Here is a 26,858-nt window from a genome sequence, read left to right on the forward strand (position 1 = left end):
TGCTCTCTGTGAGAGAGGTCCAGGCAGGTTGGGATCGGAGTGCAAACGGGATATTGATGGAGGTAGTGACAGGGTGTGTCGGGCAGCACCGCAAGCAGAACCTGTCGCCACAATGAAGAGCCCCGCGTTAAAACCCCTTTAAGTGCCTCGGGGAAACTTTGACAACAGAACACAAAGTAAAGGTGGTGGTTACGACCAATTCCAGGCCTGGGGGACGGGGGGGAGGGGGTGGGGTGTACTAGATAACACGTTTTAGGGAATGCCTTCTAACGGCACATTCAGTTCAAGAAACCAAAGGCTTGGTAACCAGTAGGTTTAGTTGAAACAGGTGTTGTATTACTGGGATAGAGCAAAAAAACGTGCTGTTTTGTGGGTGCCCTGGAATTGAGTCAAGAACCAATGGTTTAAGCTTACAAAGGATTTTTTTTTCTTCACTCAATAAAGTGATACTGAGTACACACAGTAAATACATGCCAGCAGTAGTACCCATAAACACAGTGTGTAAAACCAAGCTGTAAGCTGCAGGATTCCATGTTTGGATTTGGATAGGGACCAATTCCTTCCTTCCTTCTTTATTTTATTTATTTATTTGTTTATTTATTTATTTTCTGAAAAGCTGGACAGGCAGCCCTGAATGTTCCTCAGCCTCCAACAACACCAACAACACCCCCCCCCCCCCCCCCAACCCAGCACCTACTGCGCAGAAGAAAGAGGGAACTAATTAATCACATCATCATTTAGCGATTATCAGACTTTATTTCCAGACGTGTGCACTGTCTCTCTCTCTCTCTCTCTCTCTCTCTCTCCCCAGGAGTGTCATACATCAGCTAGACAGAGCGGGTCAGAACCAGCCCGCTCACGCCAGCGCAGATATTACCGCCGAGGAGCAGACTGGATGTGCCATCCTCAGACAAAGTGTTAATTGATTAGCGAGAAAGCAGGGCTCTCTGGGAAGCAGCCAGCCAGCATTTTTGATTAGACGGTCTGCGGAATCATTTATATAAGCATCGTCACAAGGTAATTAACACACGACAAGGCACGGATGCAACAGATGGAGGCATCTTGGCTATCGAGAACGACAAGGATATGTGTTTAATTTGCCAAATGAACTGATAAGCAAAATAACATCATAGCCTGGAATCAATTTTTAAACATTAGTTAGGTTAAAGCGTTTATAAAGCCTATATATTTTCTTGAGGTATCACCGTCCAATTTTTTTGCTTGTTAAGATGATTTGCAGATGTAAACAAACAAATAAACAGAAAAACGGAACACCAGTGATACTAAGCATTCATCTGAACGAAGGCTAAAAGGTTAAATCATTAAAAAAGACATCTGTTTCCTTACTCTTACGTACCTTGAACAAAACCGTGTATGAGGTCAACAACGATTTGAAGGAAAAATTGCTAGAAAACTATTGATGAAGGCTTGCCAATTACGGCTCATCTCGGTAGACGTGATATGAGCTGCTTAAAAAAATCCTGATAGGAGCTGATAAAATTTGTGAAACCACATCGTACTGAAACAAGATTATCTCTGTCAAGGTTTACAAGTTTTTCCAGTCGCTGAAGACTCCAAAAGGTTTGTGTTACGGCTGAACAGCCAGCGAAGAGCCAAGGGAAAGGCTGTTAGCTATAACGCTGAAGTAATTAGTTTAATTTGCATTCACATTCAAGGGAGGGGCTCAAATACACCCCAGTCATTTGTGTACTTCAGCTGAGTTCTCCTGAGACTGTGGAATAACATTGGAATTCATTGAATTACATATGTTGGATATCACACACAAATCCTATTCAGGACTAATTTCATTTTAACACAGCCAGGCGATCTCCAGTCCTGAAATAATGTGATTTTAACAGCCACATTTTAAAAAGATGCAACACACACACACACAAAAAAAACCCCCTCTATCTCATTTTTTTTCTCCTCTGAGTAGGAGGTGTAGGGCAGAGGGTTATGGTTTGAAGTTACATAAGAAAGAAGACATTGTCAATGATGCTCAGAGAGACCTAAAACTTTTTTTTTTTCCCTATTTGGAGAAATCAAAACAATCTACCACATGAGCATTGCGAAGAATCACACACACACGCGCACACACACACACACAAATGCAAGAACACACATTAACAGGCATTAGGAGAACGTCCTACTCGAAAAACGAATTGGTTGTGAAAATGATAAAGGGCCCATTTGTTTGCGCAGTAGACGAGTCTGCTTTATCACACATTGCTGATCAGTACATTACTTTGCCATGACATTGAGTCGAGCTCGAGTGAACTCTGTACAGAGTCTCTGAGAGTTTTATAATGTGATTTCACATTAAGAAAATGCAGACCACATGCGGTGATGCCTGCTTGCTAGCTTGCCATGCTTATGCTGCACTGTAGTCTTATAAGTCAGAGGCAAGACCTGAAAAAGACTTAGTATATCATTAAAAAGAGCTCAGCGCACACCTGACCAGCCGACCTTGTCGTTCACTAACTGGAGCTGTGAGTTCTTTTCTAAAATTAGGCAGCCTGCCCATAAAACTGCATGTAAAGCTGTGAGCTAGTGGGATTTACAGCAACTGGAGGAACAAACTAGGTGATTTCTTCATGGTAAAGCGTATCATGCCCTCTGACTGTCTCGCAAACTTCATTTCATTAATTCAGAATATGGGGATGATTTCAAATGAGGCGCTGATAACTAACCCCTACCCAACCCCTTAAGCTTCAAATAAATAAGTGCTTTAAGATACATGCATTAAGTCCAATATCTGCGTTTGTTTTTTGTATTTGTTCGTTTGTTTTATTCCATTCCTAATTGAAATGCAGACGCTGCGGCAGCCTCACAGGATGATTATGATTACAATAACTACACTACTATTTACAGCAATAAGCAGCAGAATGCAAAAGCCAGACATATCTAAGTCCAAACAAGTTCTAATCATTGTGAATTACATCTGCACTTCCTTTCCTGCTGTTTTGGAAATGTGCTGTAATAGTATGAGAATACCACACGCTACTGATCTGACTCTGAAAAAAAATAAAATAAATAACAATAATAATTAAAAAAAAAAACTCCTTATGTGTTCTTAAGCATTAAGACTTCGATCCTGATCGTGATAAACTGTTTGTACTCGCAAGTTGATTAACTCGGCTCAGCTTTTTGTTCACTCCACAGTCGGTTCTGGCGTATTCATTTTAGACTTAGGGAACTTGAATGGGAATTAATGACTTTCTGCCACTGAAATGAAAAAAAAAAAAAAAAAAATTTTATCTATACAGTTTATGGGTCTATGCAGTCTTTCTTTTTAAATAAGTCAGAGAGCAGATCCAAGCACATCCTGACCCGCCGACACATGTACTTTCAGATATATATATATATATATATATATATATATATATATGCACACACCCTCTGAGTCATTCTTAAATCTTATTACCACCAACATCCCTACCTGTTTTTGCCTTCTGAGTTCAAGAAGGAAAATGTCAGCTTAACTGAAATTGAAATCTTGATGGATATCAGAAAATATTCAAATTCTTTGAATTCAAATAAGGGAGGGGGGGGGGGGGGGGAGGTTCTGCTGTAATTGAATAACAAGAGGTAAGATAAGGACAGCAATCGTACGATAAGTAGAGGTTGATTTATGTTAGACACATATATCTCCTCTGAAGCGTATCTGATATAAGCATGTCCAAAGGCACAAGCTAGAGACACAGAAATGTAGTGAAACTGTCAGAAAGATGGATGACAAGCAAGGGTTTTTTTCCATATATTCCAGCTAAAACAATCCTCACGTCGAAGAGAAAGAGAGAGAGAGAGAGACAGAGAAGACGAATCCACTAATCACAGTGCATGCCAATGTGAGAAATCAAATGTTTTAAGCCTCTACCTCTGCCAGATGGCCAGTGAAATGAGAACCTCTTGGCTCATTTCATGGCTGCTAAACAGGCTCAAGTGAGAAAGAGGGGGGAAAAAGGATAGAGAAAGAGAGAGAGAAAAAAATAAAAGGTACGGAAAGAAACAAATACAAACCATTCTTCTTTCAACAAAGAATGAGACATAACAAAACCCTGCTCCGTCCACGCGGGAAACGCAGCACATCCTGAAAGCAACAGAAGCAGGAGCTCTCCGAGGAGAACCGACGGATTGATTTCTCTTTTCACAACTTGACAATTTACGATGTATGTCTCATTTCCTAAAATCAGGAAATGTCAACCTGATTTTTGTTTGTTTGTTTGTTTGTTTTGTTTTGTTTTGGTCCAAAAAGACGTGCTGCAGCTTTTCAAATTCTTTTCAGGGAAGCAAGGTCATAAAAAGGGGAAACGAAAGAAAGGGAGACCAGTGAAATGACAAAAGAAGTCCACTGAGCGAAAGAGTGAGAAAGAATAGTCTGAAGAAAAGACTATTTGAAGAAAAGACTATTTTTTTAGTAAATATAACTTACCACACAGCCGCTGGAGTCCAGCTTGCGATCTGAGATGCATCTGAAGTTTCGGCTACATCCGCCGTTGTCCTTTGAGCAGTCCCTCACAGGGCCGAATGAGTCCAACAGAACCTCCAAGCTATCAAATGATGATGATATCATCAGCTCTTCCCTGAGAGACGAAGAAAAAAAAAACTAACATCACATATCCTGGACAAAAATAAAGTTATGTTTACGCTGCAGCTAAATGGGATTCGATTCAGATTTTTTTTTATTCTGTCATTTGACACTGTCATATCAAAAAAAAAAAAAAAAAAAAAAAAAAAAAGGAAAAGAAAAAGAAAAAAACGAAAAAAAAAAAAAACGAGGAGTTTCACATTTTCAGTTGTGATTTAGGCATCATTTGTTGTATAAAATGCAATTCCGAGCCAAATTTGTCACCGGAGTGAGAACACTCAACTGGCAAGCTGTCAAACATTTGATACGGCTCAAGTGATTTCATTTGTCATTTTCCATGTAACAGGTCAATCTGACTGTAACCCTGATTTGACTGAAAAATGCAAACGATAGCACTGACGACACTTGTCAGTGAAAAGACGGCAAGGTGGTAGATTTAATAAACAAAGTGCTAAAGCTGGGACTCTTGCTCTTCTTTCTCTTTCCAACCTTCTTCATCACAAATCTGTTACTGCCATCCACTACATACTGTCTCAAGAGCCCAGTACTGCTGCTGGCCATTTTGGTGTTCTAAGACACACACAACCCCCCCCCCCCCCCAAAAAAAAATAACCACACACAACCACACACAAATATTTGGAAATCAGTCTTCTTTCAAGTGAAGAAATACATTTCTTATTATCATTATCATTATCAATGTAACAAATAAGAAAACCAAAAACATATTACACTACACTACACTACTATTATTTCGAGCAATTATGTATAGCTTGTATTACTCATAATGGTCTGCTGGTGCCTACTGCAGTTGTGCTTCATCTCAAATTTAAATAATTCATCATTATGACTATTATGATTATTATGATGAACAGTAGGCTGTTTTGGTCCCCCCTGCAGCACTTGGTGGCCTTTGTACATCACGTGGCAAGAGCCAACACGTCTGTTGGGCCGTCCAAACAAAGAGCGCTAACTACAGTGATACTACAAATATATCATTTTAAAAATCGTTCAGACTCAAGTGGATGGTGGGGTCCATTTCACAACAATAACGACGACGACTGCTGCGAACGATATCGTTGGAATCACTTTCAGAGCGATTTGATGAACGATAGAAACATTGACAGCCAATCAAAAATCATGCAAATGTACAGGGCGTCATGTTCAACATGGCCAGAACGCCATCAAATTGATGTTGACTTACACGAAAGTATGAATAAAATCTGTCTTCAAAAGATGAAAACTCTCGTAACAGAGCATTGGATTCTCCAAACTCCACTTGTCTTCGAAGAAATTCGTGAACCCATAACCATCTGGTTTTCATTTGGTTTCTCTGTGGCAACGTATAGCAGTAACAGGTCGTCAATACCCATCTTCCTCAGCTGTCGACACCGCTGGAGCGCGTAGTACGTGCTTGGCTCCACCGTTTACAGAATGTTATCGCTCACCACATCGTTACCGTTATAGTTATCGTTACTTTTATCGTTCTTGGTGTGGACCACCCTTATGACTTTCATGATGAATGCCATTAAATGAATGCCATTAAACGGCATGAAAATGAGACACGTTTTGTTGTTGTTCGCTTACACATACAGGTTATTTGAGGACTGCACTCAATTCACCAGTCACCTTCATAAATGAATAAAAACAACCAGATGAGAAAATCAGACCTTAAAAAAAAATCCATAATTACTTCCACAGTGGGCATGACCTTACAGTGCTTTTAGTCTTTGAGATGTTGCTATATTGTGACCTTAGCTGCAACACACTGTAATTAGTTCAATTCAAAACTATAAGGCAACTTGCTTCACTCTTTTCTATGAATTCATTCAACTTTTGGGCCCAACTTTTGAGCTTAAAGAAACAGCTATGAACTAATCTGGCATATCATTTTAAATTTAAATCTCATTATTTACTGAATGGTAATTTAAATTTCATTATTAATAGAATGTAGTTAGTGAGTCACACCTTTTCATTTCATAGTTACTGTAATTAATGTTGTACAATACCGGAGCGAAGGATATAAGGAAAAAAACAGTTCTTCTGAACAAAAAATGAATTGACATAACATAAATCCTGTGAAAAATAGGATGACATAACAATCCTTATTTTACTGTAGCTTTCAAGACACTGATGTGACATTATTTCAAAAAGACTGTGAAACAATTCTTTACAATCTAAATTTCCAATAATTCAATCTAATTTGCTTTCCAAACACAACATCTGACTGGCAATATGGACTAACAGGAAGCTGATAAATCCAGATGTTATTATATATCGTATCATGTCATTTCTATGAATTTGTGAAATTTATTGCATCTGACAGATCGGTTAAAGAAGTCTTAAATAAAAAAAAGGAACGGTTTCCATTGGGATGAAGGACAACATTCATGTATGGCACCAATCCTTGAACAGGTTATCTTTGTTACCCTGACCTTGAGCCGAGCTGCCAGGCTTAAAAATCACATTACAGGGATTTTTTCAGTCACTTGAATCTCAAAATATTTATGTGCCATTACAATGAAATATGAATAGGTTTCGGTCATGAGGAAGGACCAAACTGTGACCTTTTATTGGCTAATATGTCTTCAAAATGCTAAATCGACGCCCTGCTGGAGAAGGGGATTGTCTATGATAAATAGAGTGGAATTATAATAACAGTGCCAAGAGTATGGCCTGCAGACAGAAGGAATGGCCTGTATTGTTTTGCAAATATAATGTCCTCACCCCGAATGCACCGAGAGATAGCTCAAAACAAGCAAAGTCTGATGTCTCATTAATTTTTGTGCAAAACTGATTTTATCTCGCAAACCAATTTTGCTTTATAATTGATCCTGGTTTTGTATTCATACACTGACGAAAAGGTAATCTAACTGGTCAGATGAATGCGAGATGTTTTGAAATATATGTCGTTCATAATTCTCTCAGAGAATTTTTCCCTTAGCTAAGTAGATTACAATAGGCAAGTCCTGCATAAAGGAGTGTGTACATAATGACTGGAATAAAAGAGATAAATAGAACTCTAGCGTGAACACATGTTAGCACCTTCTCAGTAACTGCACATAAGCTGACATAAAACATCTAACGCTAAATTGAACAATTTCAAAAATCATTACAATATAAATTAAGACCTGACTTTAACAAAGAGGTAAATAAAAATGCTCAGTATATTTCGGTAAGCTCATCACTTAGTGGAGGACATTAGATTCAGTATCATTAGCCCTTTTTTTTTTGCCTTCAATCTATTCGAACTGCTAGGAGTGCAAGGCAACGCAGAGACATTTGAAACTCCACAAGTTACGGTTGTTAGCGGGAAGATGCTATCTTAATAAGAGAGAATATATAATGAAACTAACTCCGCAGTAATGAGGGCACTTTTGAACAAATTGAGACAAATGCACCACTGCGAACAAAAATATCTCCAGTGGCAGAGTTTGGACAGGCAGCTAGTGCATGCCTTCATTAGTAGCTTCACACCAAACACAAAGGTGCAGTTTTTCAGGCTAGATGTTATTAAAGCCAGCACTGTGCTCTTCCACAGGTGTAGGGTAGTAATTAAATCTAACCTTCGATTATGACGACAGTTAAGAGGAATGTTGAAGAAGTGGAGAAGTCAGATTCTGCTAACAATGCTGGACTGACTGAATGAGGCAGAACTCTTTTGGAACACTGGTCACTGAAGAATACAATGGCACTTAATCACTGTCTTTTTCCTCTGTTTTTTGCTCTGTAAAACAGCCAGCATGGTCGTTCATTTCACTTCAGACTGGTAAGTGAAGACTAAATGTTGTCTATTGAAGATGTAATGCAACTCATTACCAGCGTACATCGAAGCAGTGTAGCATAAAGTTGATTCTCCTGACTAATTCTATTCTGAAAATGAATCACTCATTCAGTCAGTCAGTCAATCAGTCAGCATTCTGGTCCTCCATCCATTCATTCATTCATTAACTCATTCAGACACTTATCCATTCATATACTTGATTTTAATTATTTTGCGTCTGCAGCTGATGTTGGTCAACATTCTGTGTAAGTAAGACTAGAGAAGTGTTGCTTCCAGTCTAATAGGGCCATGACTGAAAGGTAAACAGCAATAAACACTTTAACTTGTTTGTTGTAATTTTAAAACGTATAAACAAACAAAACTGCAGTGCATCGCAATCAGTTCAGTCCCCTACAGATTCTCTAATTGTACAAGCTGGTTCTTAATTATAACGAATGATGAAATTATTCTTCAGAAAAGTCAAATCTGGTACTGCTACATTCTGGTACACTGGAGCAAACATTTTTTTTTACTAACAATTTAGCTGTATCGATGCGAGGTAAATTTCAAGGAAAGTAAATTTAACAACTTATACATGTTGGTAACTGCATCAGACAGCAAGTCCAGAAAGAGAACACACCCTACTGCGTTGGCATATTTTTTTTTTTTTTTTACACTGCACAAATATCTGTGATTGCAAAACAGACAAATATAATCTGGCACTGTCTATATCAATGCTCCAAGCACCTGTTTCTTTCACACAAATATTGATTTCATCAAATCTTTAAATTAAAAATAATTGACTGGGGTGCACTGCTTTAGACTGCAGCATTTCTTTCTCTCTCTCTGTCTCTCTCTCTGTCTCTCTCTCTCTCTCTCTCTCTCACTCACTCGCTGAAAAAAGTTAACTCCAAAGGAAACAAACTATGTGAAACTATGTCTATCTTTTGTGCTCAGACAGAAATGGCTAAATGAAATGGTACATACTTATCATAACACATATTTAGTATCACGATAAGAGCCACAGAATCACAAAGAGTCATAACCTTAATGGATCATTTGATGAAACGAAATTCTGACCAGGCCAAATGTGTGACTCTGTAGACTATTAAGACATTTTATGCATCAATGTCTAACAGATTGGCAGTAAACATTTCAGAGCGAGTCAAGTTTTTAGTTTCTGTCTAATTTCACAGCATCTTAAGAACAGGCTGCTGGCAGTGTAAAAAAGGTGGTTTAATGTGAATGAATAAGTTACTGTTGTTAAAGGAGTATGAGTTTGGTACAAAAAATGCTGATGTCCTTCATTTTTTTTTGTTTCGTTTAAGAGTCGTTTCAATATTATTTTCCTGAAATGTCAGAGCAATAAAATCTGTCAATTTCTCTTAGAAAGTTGTAAAATATGAAAAAAGGTACAATTACGTGAGGTATGCTTTTAACCCTGTTACTGATCTCAATTAGACAGATTATAATTAAATACCATAATAAAATGCCTGACAGTGACTGCATCTCAGATATTAAGGCATCGTGAAAAAGTTTCAGTCATTAATACCTGTAGTTATTAATGACACGTGATATCAACAATGTGTGCAGCACTGTACAAAAAAAAAACTTTATTAACTATCGTAATTTTAAATCAGTCTGATCTCAGACAGTCAGTCAGATCTCGGCATGCCGGAGCAAGCATTGATAAAACACTTCCCGTCTCTTCCCATCCAACACACTGACACACACACACACACACACACACACACACACACACACACACACAAAAGACACAAATACCAAACATTTTCTACCATGTGCCAATCAGACTGCAACTTCATGGCCTGGACAGCTAAAGAAATAATAACAGTGTCCATATGGTGCTCTAAATGATTAAATGTGTGGCTGTCAGATACTCTGACAGCAAAGACAAACCTGTAATTAGCTAAACCATTTAGCCTTTCATGTACTTGGTATACCGAATGGTGCCATTATATCATTATAAACACCAACAGATGAAACACAAAGGCGACCAGGGAGAGGGAGAGAGGTAGCTATACTTCAAATGATGGATAGGTATTGACGATTTTTTCCACTGTTGTCAATGTATACTTATATGTTTGTCTGTGCATCTGTATGTGTGTGTGTGTGTGTGTGTGTGTGTGTTTGTGTGGGGGGGTTCGTGTGTCTGTGTGTGTGTGTGTATACACGCACAAAAGCATGTTTGCATGGTTGCATGCATGTTTCAGTCTTATTGTCTCTCTATCTCCAATAAAACAATTAGTGTGGAACGTCACATTGCAACTAAACCATCAGTGTTTCTTTCGTTCACACCGACAATGGCACTTCCATGATCTAAATGAATCAGTACAAACTCTCTAAAGGGCAAACCGGCTGCAGGTCAGGACAGATGGATGAGAGAGTATTACCAAAGATTTACTCGCAAAAGGTCCCTGACAGCTTCAAAACACCCATTACACACCTAACTGTTCAGCAGGTTGTCTGACAGTCACACACTGGCTGTTTACTTCACAGCGGTCATATCGATAAACAGGAGGAAAGGGAAACAACATCAATACTTTGCAAATACTGACCTTGAATATACAGCATTTCCACAGCAAGACATGTGACAAATGGTGGAAATCATTGACTAAAACAAGTCAAATACGGTTGTCAAATATATACTTGCGTTTTGTTTCTTGTAAAGTTTTAGTAACTATGCCACATTGTACTTACCTATACATAGTTTTTTTTTTGTAAGCTTTTTGTTACTGTTTTACTTAATATCTGTAGTCATAAATGAGTTACTTGTTTATTGTACCTCTGAAACTTTTGCACATATTTAATACCTTGCTTTTATTAAAGATGTATAACTCCAGGCTATTTAAAACTTCTTTAAAGTAACATTCAGTAAAACTCATTAGGGATGAGACTAATCTCAAGATTAACCAATTCTCAGGAAAAAAACAAATTAATCAAATGAGCTTCTGCCCTTTTTGCTAATGCATTTAAGCCTCTGTAGTATGTAGAGAATGTCAAGCATCTCTTTTCCTGTTGTTCAGAGGAAAGAAATAAAATCCCAGATTATAAATGCAGAGCATGTACCGCATTACTTTAGAATAAAATAAAAGAATAAAAGAATAAAAGGTTGGAACCATTTTGTTTAATGTTGTCTGTTTGTTATCGCTGTTTCCTTTGGACATAAGATAATGAATTCCATACTTTGATTTTAAATTAAGAGAAATTAACCTGAGTTTTAGTGAAAATGTAATGGACTGAAGCAAACATTTGCTAATACATTCACATTGAACAATAACAGGAAGCTCCAACATTTCTGAAGATGATAAAAAACGATCCTGGATTATTAAAATGTGTTTTGCTGTGATGAAAAATGAAATCCGAACAAAGGTAACAGTCCAGTCCTCTCCTTTACTGGCATTACAATAGGCATCTTTTTGGGCATATCAACTAGCTCACATACAACATTTGTACAAATTGGTCCGAGGGCTCTTACTCAGCAAGTGAAAAGTGTATTTTCCAGTAGTAATAAGATAAGTCTAATCAAAGCATGAAGTGACTGTAGTGTACTCTCCAAAATTTACTTTGTTCACCAAAAATAGATGATCATATTAAACACAAAAACATTTGCTTTGGCAAGGATACTTGAAATGAGCATTATGTAAAAAAATAATAATAATAATTATAATATCTCTCCATTGCACGGCACTTGTACTTTCCCCCATTGTATTTTTCCCTACACTTCAGTTTCTCATTGGTCTTTAAATCTTAGACATAGAGATGCTTGACATGACTGACAAAAACACTGTAATTAGTGCAAAAATTCTCTGCAAGAGTAAAAGACACATCAAAGGTATGCTGGCCCTCAAGAGAAAATATAGGATTCACTGATCTGTATAAAAGACTACAAACACTAAAACTGTCAATTTGTTATGTACAACAGGCAAGGAAAAACTACAGAGACCCCAAAGGGCAAGGTGAAAGAAAAATCCAAACCGTGTTTCACTCAAAGAAATTAATAATTCATTTGTACGATTTGGTGGATCATTTGGTAACTTAAATGCAAATATGGTTGAACACAAACTGAAATAGGTTGGGCAAATCAGAAGACATCATATCCAGGAAGAGAATAAGATGGTCTAAGTATAAGTAATAAGTAATGGTCTTCCATCTTTTTTGGTACACGTTTGACTTCAGTGTAGCTACTGGTTTATTTTTTTCATTTATTCATTTATTTATCAGTTTACAGGCTCACTATTGTCAGATATTATTACAAATATGAAAAAGAATATTATAAATTATATTTATACTACCATAAAACAGACATATAATTTAAACAGATAGTTTGGTAAATTCTAACAATCGGGACAGAATAGCGGAATAGGGTTTCTTTTGATTTTAGAAACCAAGTCAATACTCATGACAATAAAGAGGATTATAAGAGGATTATCTGACATTAACCTCCTAAAGCGGATCGGTATCTTTAAAATGGGTGAGAGTATCTAGGGAGTATAATGTTTCCTATCACACACGTCAATTCCATGGTTTAAAATGGACCTATGAAATATTCATGTTACGTTCAGGCAGGATATCATGCATTTTTTTTTTGTTTGTATGTTTTTTTCTTTTTGTGACTTGTTGTTGTTCTTCCTCTCTGAAGTACCTTTCCAGAAAATCTCTTTTCTTACCTGACATCGACAGCATCTTCCATGACAGTCATATCAGTCTTGCACTTTGCGGAGGGGTTGATTGCCAGTTCGGCCGGCGGGATGACGAAGCTTTTGCTCAGTGGCAGCCACATGCCTTCTCCAAGTGTGTACGTGAACCTGAAAAAGAAGTGAGACGTGAGAATCTCTTACAGCTACCAAATAGCGTGAAACGAACTATGGGTTCCCGCCACAACAACCCGCGACAAAACCAATCTGTATTCCACAAACAGAAAGCGAACGTCGGGTTTCTGACGGCACGGACAATGCGTCTGCTTTGGAACATACGACAAATGTTTGAAATTAGGATCCGTCATTTGAAACATTACGACTGGCTTTATTTTTCAAGTAAACTGTGTTGTAAACATAAAGTAGCAGTGCTAAATGGTGTTTGAAGAAAATAAATGACACATGAAACACAGTTGTATATTGTAGATAATATGTGTGTGTGTGTATATATATATATATATAGAGTTTGCCTCTACATACCTTTAAAATGAGACTAAAGACTTATCTATTTTCTCGAACTTATGCATAATATAATTTTGATTTGACTTTGTTATAGACATGTAAAGCCCTTTGAGACTATAAATAGTAATATTGGGCTCTAAATAAACTTATTGTATATATATATATATATATATATATATATATATATATATACTCACATTACCATAGTACAATAATCTATCCAGCAAATGGTCTTCAATACATTTATCACAACTAGAAAGTGAAAATTGTGCTACTTTCCAATGTCTAAAGGTGTTAGGACAGCTGCTGCCAAATACGTTTTTTTCTATCAAATTGCGTACTATGAAACTCACAGAGACTGTGAGAATGAGATTTTCACATTAGCATGTTTCTTCAAAATATAGGACACACACCTCCACTATAGTCTCCTCTGGATCACTTCTATAATGAATATAACACCATTCTACAAGGCTACATAACATTTAAATAAAACTCCACCACCACTGGAAACTTCAGCTCACGGATAATAAACGGGACTTGGGGACAAGATAACGCCACTCAAGGTGATCAGCAAGTGGCTAATGCTCTTGTCATTACGGCTGTTGAAAATGATCTTGAGGGTTAGTTAAGGCAACTGTCAGGGAGCGCTGGTATCAAACAAAGGATGGTGGGAAAGTTTGGAAATTTGGCGTCATGCAGAGAGGATATGGAATGGGCACAGACACCACGGAAACAAGCCAGACACAACAAAGGATGGTCTTCAGTTCCTAAAATCAAGTCTTTTGTTTGTCATTGTACTAGGTATAAGGATGGAAGGTTTTATATGTCTCCTTTGTTCTGGGGCTTGCGATAAGAAATTGCTTAGTTTGTTCCCTTTTGACACGCTTGTAATGTACTCTGCTCAAATGAGTCTCCAGTCTGTAGTTTCCTCTCTGCCTCTCACCAAAGATAAAGGTAATTCTATAAAATCCTTACCTATGTAAACTTGGTGTATCCTGATGTGTGGAAACTTGATTTCAGATTACAGTAAGGTGAAGTTTATGGGCAGTGACACACATTCTATCCTGATAATGTGATTTTTTTTAAACTTCCCCGACTGGTTTATTCTGATTTTTCCAACTCACAATGGGCACTTTCACTTGCACCAATACTTTTTTCATCCTTACATTGTCTAACCCCAACCACTGTCTCCAACAGAGAGTACTAAGGTTAGAGTCCAGACTTTTCTCTTAGGCACACCAAGGCACAACTGTACTGTCAGTTTGGAGAGGAAAATGCCCCAGAGTACGAGGACTATGTACAAAATGTGCTTTCATTATTAAATGGCTCTACATTTCTGACATGGATGTCACTACAACTGACGGTCGGCACTTTAATCATCTCAATCTTGTCGTATCACTTCAAATTCACCGTGCTGGAAGGCAGAGGCAAACCAGCAAAAACATACAAACAAACAAACAAACACAAAAAAAAAAAAGTGTCACTATCCGCAAATGTTTGGACCGTATTGTATTTTTTGCCTTTAATTTCAGAAAAAGACAGAATGTAAATTATGCATCGAAGGGACTGTACAAAAACATGTCTCTGCAAATAATCCTACCATTAGGTGTTGGATTGAGGCTGTTTCACTGGTTTCATGTAAATTATTTCCGACAATCATAATGTTGGAACAGTGGACGAAGGCCATATCTCTGTGGTGGAGGTTGCTGTCAGTCCCTGTGTACTATAAGATAAAAGCCTGTGAGGGCCATTCACATTCAACAAAAACCATTCTCACCTCAATTCACCTTTCTTATTTTCCACAGATGTCAGTGTTCACTGCTATAACTAACAGTGTGTGTTGAAACCAAAAACAATGAAGATGACACAGGGTAAATAATTATCAATGTGCTGACAGCGTTTCTGACAAGAACAAATTCTTAGCTTTCACAAAAGAGAATCCCCAAGGGACAGGTTATTCAACAATCAGTCAAATCCGTGTGAACCTCTTCCCTCAGACAGACATCAGGTGAACTCTCTCTGTGCAACCAAAGTTCCTCTGAGGTTAGTTTTAAAAGTCTGCACAGGCATTCATCTTCTCTGAAATCTATTATTCATGTTCCACAAGTGGTATTATGTTCTGACAGACATGTTTGATAGAGTGGCATTTTGTGTTCAAAGACTTGTATTACAGATATCTGATATCTTGGTACCATAATTAAGCAACTGCCTTTCAAAGCATCTCAGAGGGCTGAGGCTACTTGTATTCTGACATTTTTTTTTATACAGACAGCGGACTTTTGATGTCCTGTCATAACAATGAAGTGATGATTTTTCCCTTCCGTTTTCAGTTTGGTCCTTACTCTAAATGTAACTGTAATGTAAATGTGAAAAAGAAAGAAGAAAAAAGTAAGCTTCCCTCCACACACACACACACACACACACACACACACACACACACACACACACACACACACACACACCAGCACTGTGCATCAACAAATAGAAGCTCTGACTCAAAAGACCAGCATATGGAGAGTGTGTGTGGGTGGTTCTACATTGAGAAATGTAGGAGAAAATCATGCAAAGTAACCAACAAAATGAATACTAAAAACATGGACTCGTGAGTGATCCATTTTCTGATAGCATCTAGATAAACATCTAGATAAGCAGGTTTGGAGAATGCACTTTTCTGTTTGCTGAGGTTCTCAATTTCGTTTCTACATTTCCATTTAATCCAGCAGAGAGAGACGCAGAACTCAGTATGAAGTTTTGATCCTGTTGTTGTTGCCTCAGAACAATGAATGGGTCTCTCCAAAGAATTCATTTATTTGATTTTTGAACAGCATAGGAAAAGTACATGTAAAAAATAGTAGTCTATGTTTCGCTTTGCTGAGAAAAAACAGTCTAACCCAAGTGAGACTTAGTGAAGATAGCACTGAGAGCATATATTAACTTAAATCAAGTATCACAATGCTCCACATTCATAGTGCCCTATATAACATCTGGTTTTCCTATTAGAATTCAGAATTAACCCTCAACACACGCACACACACACACACACACAAAAAGTTTTATATTAACTTCCATAACCAGTTAGTATATAGTGCCTGAAAGTACATTCTAAGTAGATTTGCATCTATCCAATTCAATTCACATCGTCAGAATATGATTTATAATTTTATAAGTCTGATGTTTGCATTGAATGTTATGCAAACCACACTATGATTTAATACATAATGAAACACAATTTGACAATTACATAGATGATGTATAATGACCTCGCTTCCTCCCTCGACATTCCCAGCCATTCAGCACTCAGCGTGGCCGGTTTACTACTCACTGCTCTGAGCACTCGTTATCCTGTTCACCTGTTGTCACTCTGGTTTCTCCACTTATATATATACTTTACCTTTCGGTTGCGAAGTCAACACTCCATGTGTCTACTGAACCTTCTCTTACGCAAATCTTATGTTCTGATTGCTACTCGTTCCCCTGGTAACCCTATACCTTTTTGCCAAGTGTTTTGTGTGTCTCCTGTTTTGTATCCAGTTTGTATCCTGTCAAAGTCCTGTGTTAACCCAGTCTGCACCGCAACCTCTTTTGTTATTAAAATTATTTGCCTATCACTTGTGTCCTGCTCCGTGGTATCTGCCTCACATGATGATATTACTGAAGATTTCTTTATTGGCATAGTTTCTGCATAAATTGCTCAATTTGCATTTAATCAAATGCTAACTTGGTATTATGAAAGGGCAAAGGATCAAATGAAAGCTTCACGTTTAAAAAAAAAAAAAAAAAAAGGAAAGAAAGGAGATGATTAAACTACTATATAAAAAAAAAATCTTAATCACATCTCGTTAAATTACTTTGCTTAATAACAGCATTAGTTTTATATGACTCCAACTCCTACCATACTAGTCCTACCATTCTAATATGGTGTGTATAGTGTGTAGTTTCAGATATGAAACATATAAGCTAAGGTCTTAAAACTTGTGTTACCTCATCTATGCGGAATATCTTATCTGATTCGTTATACATGATAATGTAAATTATCCCACAAGTGGGTCACGGGTATCCATTTTTGAAAACATCTAGACGGAAATACAAATGACAGCAACAGAAACAAAAATCTACAAAGTTGGGTGTGATCTGCGTGTGTAAAACACAAGGGGGGGGGGAGGGGGTGTATCACATTAAGCCCGACACTCTAAAACCGTGCTGCATGTTGGCGTGAAATCGTTTGGGCAGTTCAAAAATGAGAAGTGACTTTCAACTGGACACAGAGTCTGTAAATGGATTACAGAACAAAAACTGAAGATGGAAGGAACCCCCTGAAGATAGAAGTTTTAAAATGGAAAAACATATCTAGCGAAGATACCTTTTGTACTTCCTCAGCTTGAATGCTTGAACGCTAACAAAAGATAGTGCCTCAGACCGTGGGAAAGATCTGAGATCTCCATATGAAAATTCATTTGACTGGAGGCAGTGGTTTTTAGCATATTAATCTCCGGTTCCGTCAGTAGGTCTGTTGTGAGTTCCTCTAGGCATTAGCAGATGTTTCAGACGTAAAGATGTGGTCACTTAAGTTAACAGAAATAACTCTTCCCCTGGAAGTGTATAAAAAATTGAAAATAAATCCCATTACAGATTAAAGGACCAGTTCAAACAGCCTCCCTTTAAAACACACTGACGGTCAACGCTGTGAGACTTCACCGCGAAAATCTATAAGGTTTATGGCAGAAAGACACACTTATTCTAGTCAGATATCAGTTACTATAGATTCCCGCTTTAAAGGAATAAAAACAGGCAGGTGTAAGTCAAATATATAAATGAGTAAAGGAAATGTTCAAAAATTGATCATATACCTTCCTTTGCATTTATATTCCCCATCAATGTTTCACAAAAAGGAAAAAAAAAACACTTTTATGAAACTGATTATGAATTTTTCATTTGAGCTGATTACTACATTAAAGTCTGCCCGGGTTGGCACAAAAATAAACCTTTAATAGTCTCAATGAAAATGAGTCCAACTGAAGCCATGAAAATAGCAGAGGACACTTCATTTACTCCATCCAAATGGAAAAGAGCTTATTCCTATCGTATCACATTACCTGGTGGTTTCAAATTACTGAGCCCTTATCTAACACTAGTAAATGAAATTATAAAACTATATCTAGGCTTTCCACAAGGGGTATGAATTGAATGAAGCGCTGTCTAAAAAAATATAGAATAGAGTGCAGTTTGGCTGGACAAGAACTGTGAAATGTCAAGAGAAACTTAAAAAAAATAATTGATAAAAATCTGCATAACTGGAAGAGTCAGTTGAAATGAATGACATGTTGTATATATATACACATACACACATACATACATACACACACACACGCACACATATATATATGTGTGTGTGTGTGTGTGTGTCTGTGTGTATGCATGTGCATGTATGTATATATAAGACATACCACATAACCCCATATACTGAAACACAATGCCCTGCATAGATTAATCTTATACTGAAACCTGAGGCCAATTTCTCGACAGCCTCATCTTTCAGTTCGCATCAAATATTAATGCAACAGTCACTAGACAGTTTGAGGCACTGTTTTCTTATTTTCTTATTGCTTATTAACAACATTACCACATAGAAAAACAAATTAACCAGTAAATAATTTACTCAAAGCTTGTAAGTGATGGAGTCATAGACAAACAGTGTTATGCTATTGGTTAATATTATCTTGTCCCACTTTCTGAGGCTGGAAGGAAACCCCAAAAACATCTCACTGCTCTAAATGAAGTGGACTTTCAGCTCGCCTTACCTGAAGATGCGATCTGATGGTTGTTCTCCCATCACCAAATCGAAGCCACGTTGAAAAATGGTGTACGGCCAAGGGCTGCAAATAAATAAAGAAGTATATGTACATAAACAAACAAACAAACAAATAAATTAATAAATAAAAGAAACGACAAAAAAATAATAAAATGAAATTTAATGAGAACCAATGAAACAACCAAATTATTTTCTTTTTATTTTTCCACAATTTCATCAGACACCTTTTTCTATATTAAATGTCTTTTTGCTTGATCAATAACAAGATTTCTTTTCTTTTTTTTTTTTTTTTTTTGCCCAATGATAACATAGCTTGTTTCCTAGCAACTGGTAATGTAAACAGCCCGAGACACCATAACATCCCCCTCTACACACATACAAGCACACGCACACACACACATAGAGGAGCAAAAGAAACTTTAAATTTGAATTTTACTGTGAATAACAGTCAGAAGAAACCCAAACACATTTATCAAATCATTCCCACAGGAGCCATCCACGCATCACAGACGTCCCTGCGACAGCCGCTCTGACTGCGAGTTGTGACATGCGAGAGGCGTTTTTGACACTGATGTGTAGATGTGACTAGGCCTGATGTGTATTTAGCCAGAGCGTTGAAAACAGGGCTGGCAGATGGGGATAAATGTGTACAGGCAGCTAGAGGACATGACTGCAGCTCCAGACTTAGAGGAGAAGAGACAAGGAGCTGATGCCTTCCTGAGTAAGCTGTTACTCCAAGCAAAAGAGCAGTTAAAGCCGCCACGTCATGACAGAACAACAAGACTTTAAGCATTTAAGTATGTCCTACAAGGTTCTGCTTTGCTACTCTGGGAAGTGGAGTGGAGGAAAAACAGGTTGCAGAATGAAAAGATTAAAATGTAACTCTATATTATAATAGATACCCTTTTCAATCATTTCTCTAATGGAGAGAACCGTTTTTTTCCCCCACCAAATCAGAATAGCGTATAAAAAATTCAAAGAAGTATTAAGGAAATATTTTGACATTTCGAAACTTCAAAGCAGACATAGAGACCAGTTTTCACCTAGAGACCAGTTTTGGGTGTAATCTGGCACAAAAGTGATCCCCAGTGGCCCAGAGAGAAGTGAAGTCATATTAAAAAAACATTCAGTACAACAGTTGGTTCCCGTCAGGTAGTTTGACTGATTAAGAAGTTCCATAAGTATGGATAGATACAGTATAACATAACCGGGACGTTTTACCACAAATATATTGATCCTGAGTTGATTGAATAAATGTAAACATGTAAATGTAAACAGGCTGTCAAAAATTCCTGGCCCATGAACGAGGCACGGTTTTGAAATGTGGCCCATTTAAATTTCTAATCGAATATCTCTGCATTAAAGAGTGCTTATGCCGGACTTCCTCCCGACGCGACTCCCCCGAGGCGTTAGACCCAATTAAAAACTGTTCACACCTCTCTCACATGACACCAAAAGAACAAGCAGCCCTCATCCAAAACCGTTCCTCTCCTCCAGAGGCTGTCTGATTCCTCCGATTTGATTTCTAATTATCAGATCCATTTCACCAACCGTCATCACTCCCAACTCTCTTCCAATTAAAGTGCCAAGGATTTCCTCACCTCGGACACTTAATCAAAAACGCTTCCTGAACGACAACCCCCAAAAATCTAGATGCGCTCATATGAATCACTCTTTTGACAGACCATAGTCTAATAAGCTTTATTTTGGATATCTAAACCCTAAATGTTCACGTTACTGTAGCCACAACCATATCCATTTACAATTTGTTTATAATTTGTTTATAATTTGTTTTGTGTCTCAATCATCTCATACCCACCTATAATTTGTGAAGCTTTTTTGGTAGTAAAAAGGGGGGGGGGGGGCAACCTAGTAACCTAACAGTGTCCTTGAGTCATTTATGTTTTCACCACGAGAAAAAAATGCCATGTGGTCAAATGCTTTTGTAGGATCCAATCCTGAGGGCTGACATAATCCGGATATCCGCCATTACAAGATCCACTCATAAATAAGACCGATGTTTTAAATGTTAAAGCAATAATCCACGTATATTTCCAAAATCCATTATCACTTTTCTACCTTAATGGTAGCGCTTAGCTGAATTAACAGAGTAGTCCATGATGCTCAGTGGTACATTTGGCCGGTGACCAAAACGGCCTCCATTAGCATCCGTTGGGTAAAATTGCCTGAAGTTGATTTAACTTAGAGAGCGTGTCATAAATTAAGATTAAAAAAAAAAAGAAAAAAAAAAAAGCTGAAATCCTAACACAGATATCCGATATTCCGCTTCTTTACAAACAAAACCCCTTGGGAAAGCTAATTACCTGGCATATAGATAATAAATTAGCGTTCTTTTCACCCCCAGTAATATTTATTTATCAATGTCATAGTTATCTGGCAACTTTGAACTTGGGCTTGTGCTCTTTTGGGGCAGCGCTGGAGAACTACACCAGATACAGTCAGCTCTGTGTCATTTTTCCTTGATGGTTTAGAGCGCCTATCTGTTTCTACTGTTTTTTTTTTTCCTTTCTGAAGGTACATGTTATGCTTGCTATTCAGGGCTCTAACCAAACAAAAGAAAAGAACAGCATGTATTGTGTTGATTCAGACCACTTTCAAGAAGGCAAAGTTTATAAATTTGGACTGGATATTTCTTTGAGTAAATAGTGAAAAGTGAAAGATTTTTGGCTGGAGGTAAGAAATGGAAAATGGAAGGTGGTCAGGATAGCAAAAACGCAACATCCCAAACTGAAGCAAAATTTTAATCAGAAATCCCATCCCTTTGGACAGACTACATAAACACATATTCAAATCTTTTAATAATGAACTTACCCTTGATTTGGACCCCACTCGTTTCGAATACAGAGGTGTTTGTGAACTGGATCCTTCATATACCCATCAAAACACAGGCATTCTCCTAGAAAACACAGCCATAAAACACAAACTGTGATCCAAGTGGACCCAGAAACAAACAAACAAACAAATAAATAAACAAACACACACCAGTAACGAGCTGTAATTATGAAGTGTCCCTCAGTGGAGTAGTAATGAGGATGTTTGGTGATATCACACCTTCCTCCTCAGTACTTCCCATAACTCACTAATGACCTTCCCCAAATGAGTCTAACAGAACGTGTAAATGCCACCATATATGCTGCTAGAAAGAGGTGCAATAATATCTATCTATGTCTATCTATCTATCTATCTATCTATCTATCTATCTATCTAGATAGATAGATAGATAGATATAAGAGAAGTAGCAGAAGAAGAGTAGCACTTTATTTTTTTCACACACACACACACACACACACACACTTAGCAGTGAGCACTGAAATGCAGCCTCTGCATTTAAGCCATCCATAACACCAGTGAGCACACACACACTAGAGCTGTGAGACACACACTATGAGTTAGGGGCAGTGGGCAGCCGCCAGCGCCAGGGGACCAACTCCAGGTCTTGGTCAAGGTCACTGCCAGGGGCACTGATCTTAGCATACATGTCTTTGTGGTGGGAGGAAACTGGAGCACCCAGTGGAAACCCACGCAAACATGGGGAGAACATGCAAACTTCACACAGAAAAGATCTGGGATGGCTGGGATTCAAATCCAGAGCCTTCTTGCTGTGAGGCAACAGTGCTAACCACTGAAGCCCATGTACATATATATATATATATATGCATATATATATATATATATATATATGTGTGTGTGTGTGTGTGTGTGTGTGTGTGTGTGTGCGTGCGTGCGTGCGTGCGTGCGTGCGTGCGTGTGTGTGTGTGTGTGTATTTGTGTGTGTGTGTACATATATATATATATATATAAAATGAATATATACAAAACTGAACGTATCCTTATCGTGCACACAGTCATTAGATGAAAAACATCAGATAGAATAGACCTCAGTTATCATATACAAACCCTCTCACTTTTAATCAAGAGGTGTTTCAGCTACAAGCACTGTCACATATGTCTTACTATCCTTAAGACACATGTGTGCACAAACACACACAACACACACACACACACACACACGTGCATGTGGAGTCTCTAGGCTGTACATCACAGGGCTCTTGTGAGAGGAATGCATGGCAGGTTGTCTCAGTCAGCACTCTAATCAGCAGTACTTATTTCAGAAACAGAGCCAGTCATCCCCTATTCTTCTGATAGCTCCTGTCAGGTCACACTGCAGGCATGTCAACTGTAATTTAGCTCTGTACTACGGAAGAGGACGCGCCCGAGGAGGAGATGGCCGCTTCTGATGACAGACATCTGAAGGGCTGTGTAGCACACACACACACACATACACACACACACACACACACACACATGCGCTAACACACAAGAAAGCTACATTAACACTGATGTTGGGCCGAAAGAAAACATGCTGTCTTGTGGAAGAACTTTTTTTTTTTTTTTGTGAAAGCAAAAGAATTGACTCTTGTTGATTTTCCCAATATCCCTGCAGAAACCATTACCCAACCAGCTGCACAGACGGTATCGAAATCAGATTGATATGCCTTAAGCTGTAATATTGCTATTTAAATCACCTTAAAATCTTCATTATGCAAATTAATACGGTACCTATGCAACTGATGGTGTGGCAAATTCAGAGAGATATGAATGTCCATTTTAATGTCATTCGCCAAGTGATATAGTTAAGGGCAAAGGCTCAGTATTCTGGCTCCAAATCAGCAGGAAATTAGCACTGAAGGGAAACTATTTAAAATGAAAGGTGAAACAAGTATTTGAATAATAAACTGAACAAAACTGCATTAAATGTTGTTTTTTTTTACGAAACCGAACTTGTTATTTCGCAAAGCAAAAGAGCAAGGGACCAGCGTAGAAAATAAATTATTCTACAATTTTCAATGATAAATAAGCCTTTTGAAAGTCACAGACAAAACAAATATACAAGACAATCACAACATAAAATTAAAAACCCTAGTGCCTTAAAAACCATGAAACCATCTTTGTGTCAATTAACTACAAGGCCGTTTGAAAATCACAAGCTGTATAAATATTTCTATATGCTTTGAAAATCACAACCTGTATAAGTATTTCCATATGGCTGGAAAATAGCAAACCGCATAAATATTTCCATATAATATTCTGTTTGATTCATGACTGATCACTAGCAAAAAAAAAAAAAATCTAATTTAAAAATCTTATAATATGATTTTGTTCATTGTTTTTTAATTTGTAACTTTACTTTACTAATTGCTGTATTTTACTACAACTTAGTTTGTTGTAGTAAATGTAACCGTATCTTGGTAGAAATAACAACTCTATAAATGAAAAAATTTGCTGTTTTGACAGCAGATGGTCAAAAAATGACAGCACAGTACATCCAATTTCTCCCTTTGGAGGAGAGCGTGAAGAGAATACAGCTAGCTAAATCAAAATTTCTATCAAACAACCTGTGTTAGATACAGTATGCATAACCGATACAAGCCTGCGAATTGATTTCTTTGGAAAATCTGTGTTGTGCTGTCCTTGGTGATAAAACCGCATGGGTAATAAATTTGAGGCTATTTTGCTTTAGCCCCCTCCACATGTCCTCTGCATAAATTAAATCTAATTGTGAAAACTGTAAGGGCCAACTGGACAACCCTTTTTTTTTTTTTTTTGTAGCTGTTTCTCCATATTAACATTTTGGGCCAAAGAGCACAACAATTTGCTTGAGGAAGGGCAATGCAGCACCTCCTGCCCAATTAAATACTGACTTATTTGGTAATGGAAGGTGACAGAAGTGTCAATAGATGCCCTGAGGAAAATATGGTGGGATTTCCGTAGCAATAACCTTAAACAAAATAATGCTGACTTCAAGCCACTATTTTTTATTTGCATTGTAAAAAAAAAAAAAGAAGAAAACAAATCACTGTTATCTGGCTGTGGGCATGTTCTATTATTTATTAATGAAGTTTTTAAGTCTGGGGTAATTTCCAGCTCCTTAAGACCCCAGAGATATGCTCACAGCAAATTCATTATTCAGTCAAATGAATGCACCTTAAGTGTAAGGATCAGGTAGCCAGGGACGAAACCGCACTACGTTTCGAGTTTAATAAATGCCTTGGTCCAGGAAGGCCAAGTGGAGCTGGAGGCTGATGGCGCAGTGCTCGCGATAAATATGTTGCAGTTATTCGTCTCATGCTAAACAACGCCTAACTGATTGCCAGAGCTGAAATTCAACATCTTTTTTTTTTTTTTTTTTCATGTTTATGGTACTGTCCCAACCCATTGGTGCTTTCATCAGAATGTTCCTCTCTGCTTTTGATTGAGTCTTCCTCACAGCTCCACTTCCGCAGTGCAATCTCGCCCGACATGGAGAGCGAGAAAAACAGAGAGAGAGAGAGAGAGAGAGAGAGAGAGAGAGAGAGAGAGAGAGAGAGAGAGAGAGAGAGAGGGGGGCTTTTCATTAAGAATGCTTCGTATGAAAAGCACAATGCAATTATTGAAGCGTAGCGGCATCAAGGTCTCATCTTTTACATTTCATTTGCCAGGAAAGCAAGACTGCATCCCAGAGGCTCCACTTGAGATTCATTTAGACTTGAGGATTCACTTTTGAAAGCTCACTGGAGACTCTTCCTTTTTGAATTATGGATGCTAACATGGGGTGGGGGGTGTGGGGGGGGGGACTTTTCGAGGAATGACACCAATGTTGGATTGATTCTTGCAGCAGATCATTTGAAGAAATGTCCATAAAGTGCATCTGTTAATCATTTTTTTTCTTTTCTTTTCTTTTTTTTGACATGACTGGATTCCAGACATGACTAGAATTCATGACTATGTTTCTATAATGTTTAAAAAATGAACTCCAAAAATGAATAAATAAACCTTGGCATAGAAAATAGGAGGGCTACTGCAGTATAAAATATGTAGGAAAACATATATAAAAATTCAATTACTTTTAAAATACCACATTAAAAAATATTCGGTTTGGAATAAACTAGAGCTTATACACGCTTCACAGAGAGCATGAGATCATCATCACACTTGGTCAGTAAGTGAAATACAGACTACAGGATAAAAAAACAAAAAACAAAACAAAATCCGTCAATATCTATGTCAAACAAATCCCGATGTCACTGCATATTGAATATATTACTGTCAACATATTGACAGAGCCTTGTGTCTCTCTACAGAAACTTTCTTCAATGCCTCTCGAATTAAAGATGACAACAAGTACCCGCAGAGCTTGATGTCAGCACAAGGCCTTGTGGTTCGCATTAGCATACTACACACACACACACACACACGCGCAAGGTGTGATGGCTGATTGACTCCATTATAAAAACTCATATCCTGCTATGATAGTGTCCCAGCTCACTCACAGTTTAACATTCATTATTTAGCATTGTTCACTCAGGAGAAACACCTGCACGGTAATCTGCAAATTGAAGTCCAGCTGAGTCATAGCATAAAGCGTCTCCTCTTCGTCCCTCTTTTTTTTTTCTTTTCTTTCCTTTTTTTTTTTTTTTTTCTCACTTTCACCATTTTCCTCCAACTGGACTGTCTATGTGT

General features: G+C 37.7%; 1 protein-coding gene across 1 annotated transcript in view; it reads right to left on the minus strand.

Annotated features, from left to right (window-relative positions):
• Nucleotides 1-26,858, minus strand: part of astn1 (astrotactin 1) — a 163,258-nt gene that overhangs the window by 80,212 nt on the left and 56,188 nt on the right. Inside the window, exons 8-11 of the mRNA XM_030773550.1 lie at nucleotides 22,170-22,254; nucleotides 19,327-19,401; nucleotides 13,040-13,177; nucleotides 4,433-4,583 (exon numbers count right to left, since the gene is read on the minus strand). Coding sequence (XP_030629410.1) covers nucleotides 4,433-4,583; nucleotides 13,040-13,177; nucleotides 19,327-19,401; nucleotides 22,170-22,254 — 449 coding nt within the window. The remainder of the gene's footprint in view (nucleotides 1-4,432; nucleotides 4,584-13,039; nucleotides 13,178-19,326; nucleotides 19,402-22,169; nucleotides 22,255-26,858) is intronic.

Source organism: Chanos chanos, chromosome 5, assembly GCF_902362185.1.
Source record: "Chanos chanos chromosome 5, fChaCha1.1, whole genome shotgun sequence".
NCBI classification, from domain to species: Eukaryota; Metazoa; Chordata; class Actinopteri; order Gonorynchiformes; family Chanidae; genus Chanos; species Chanos chanos.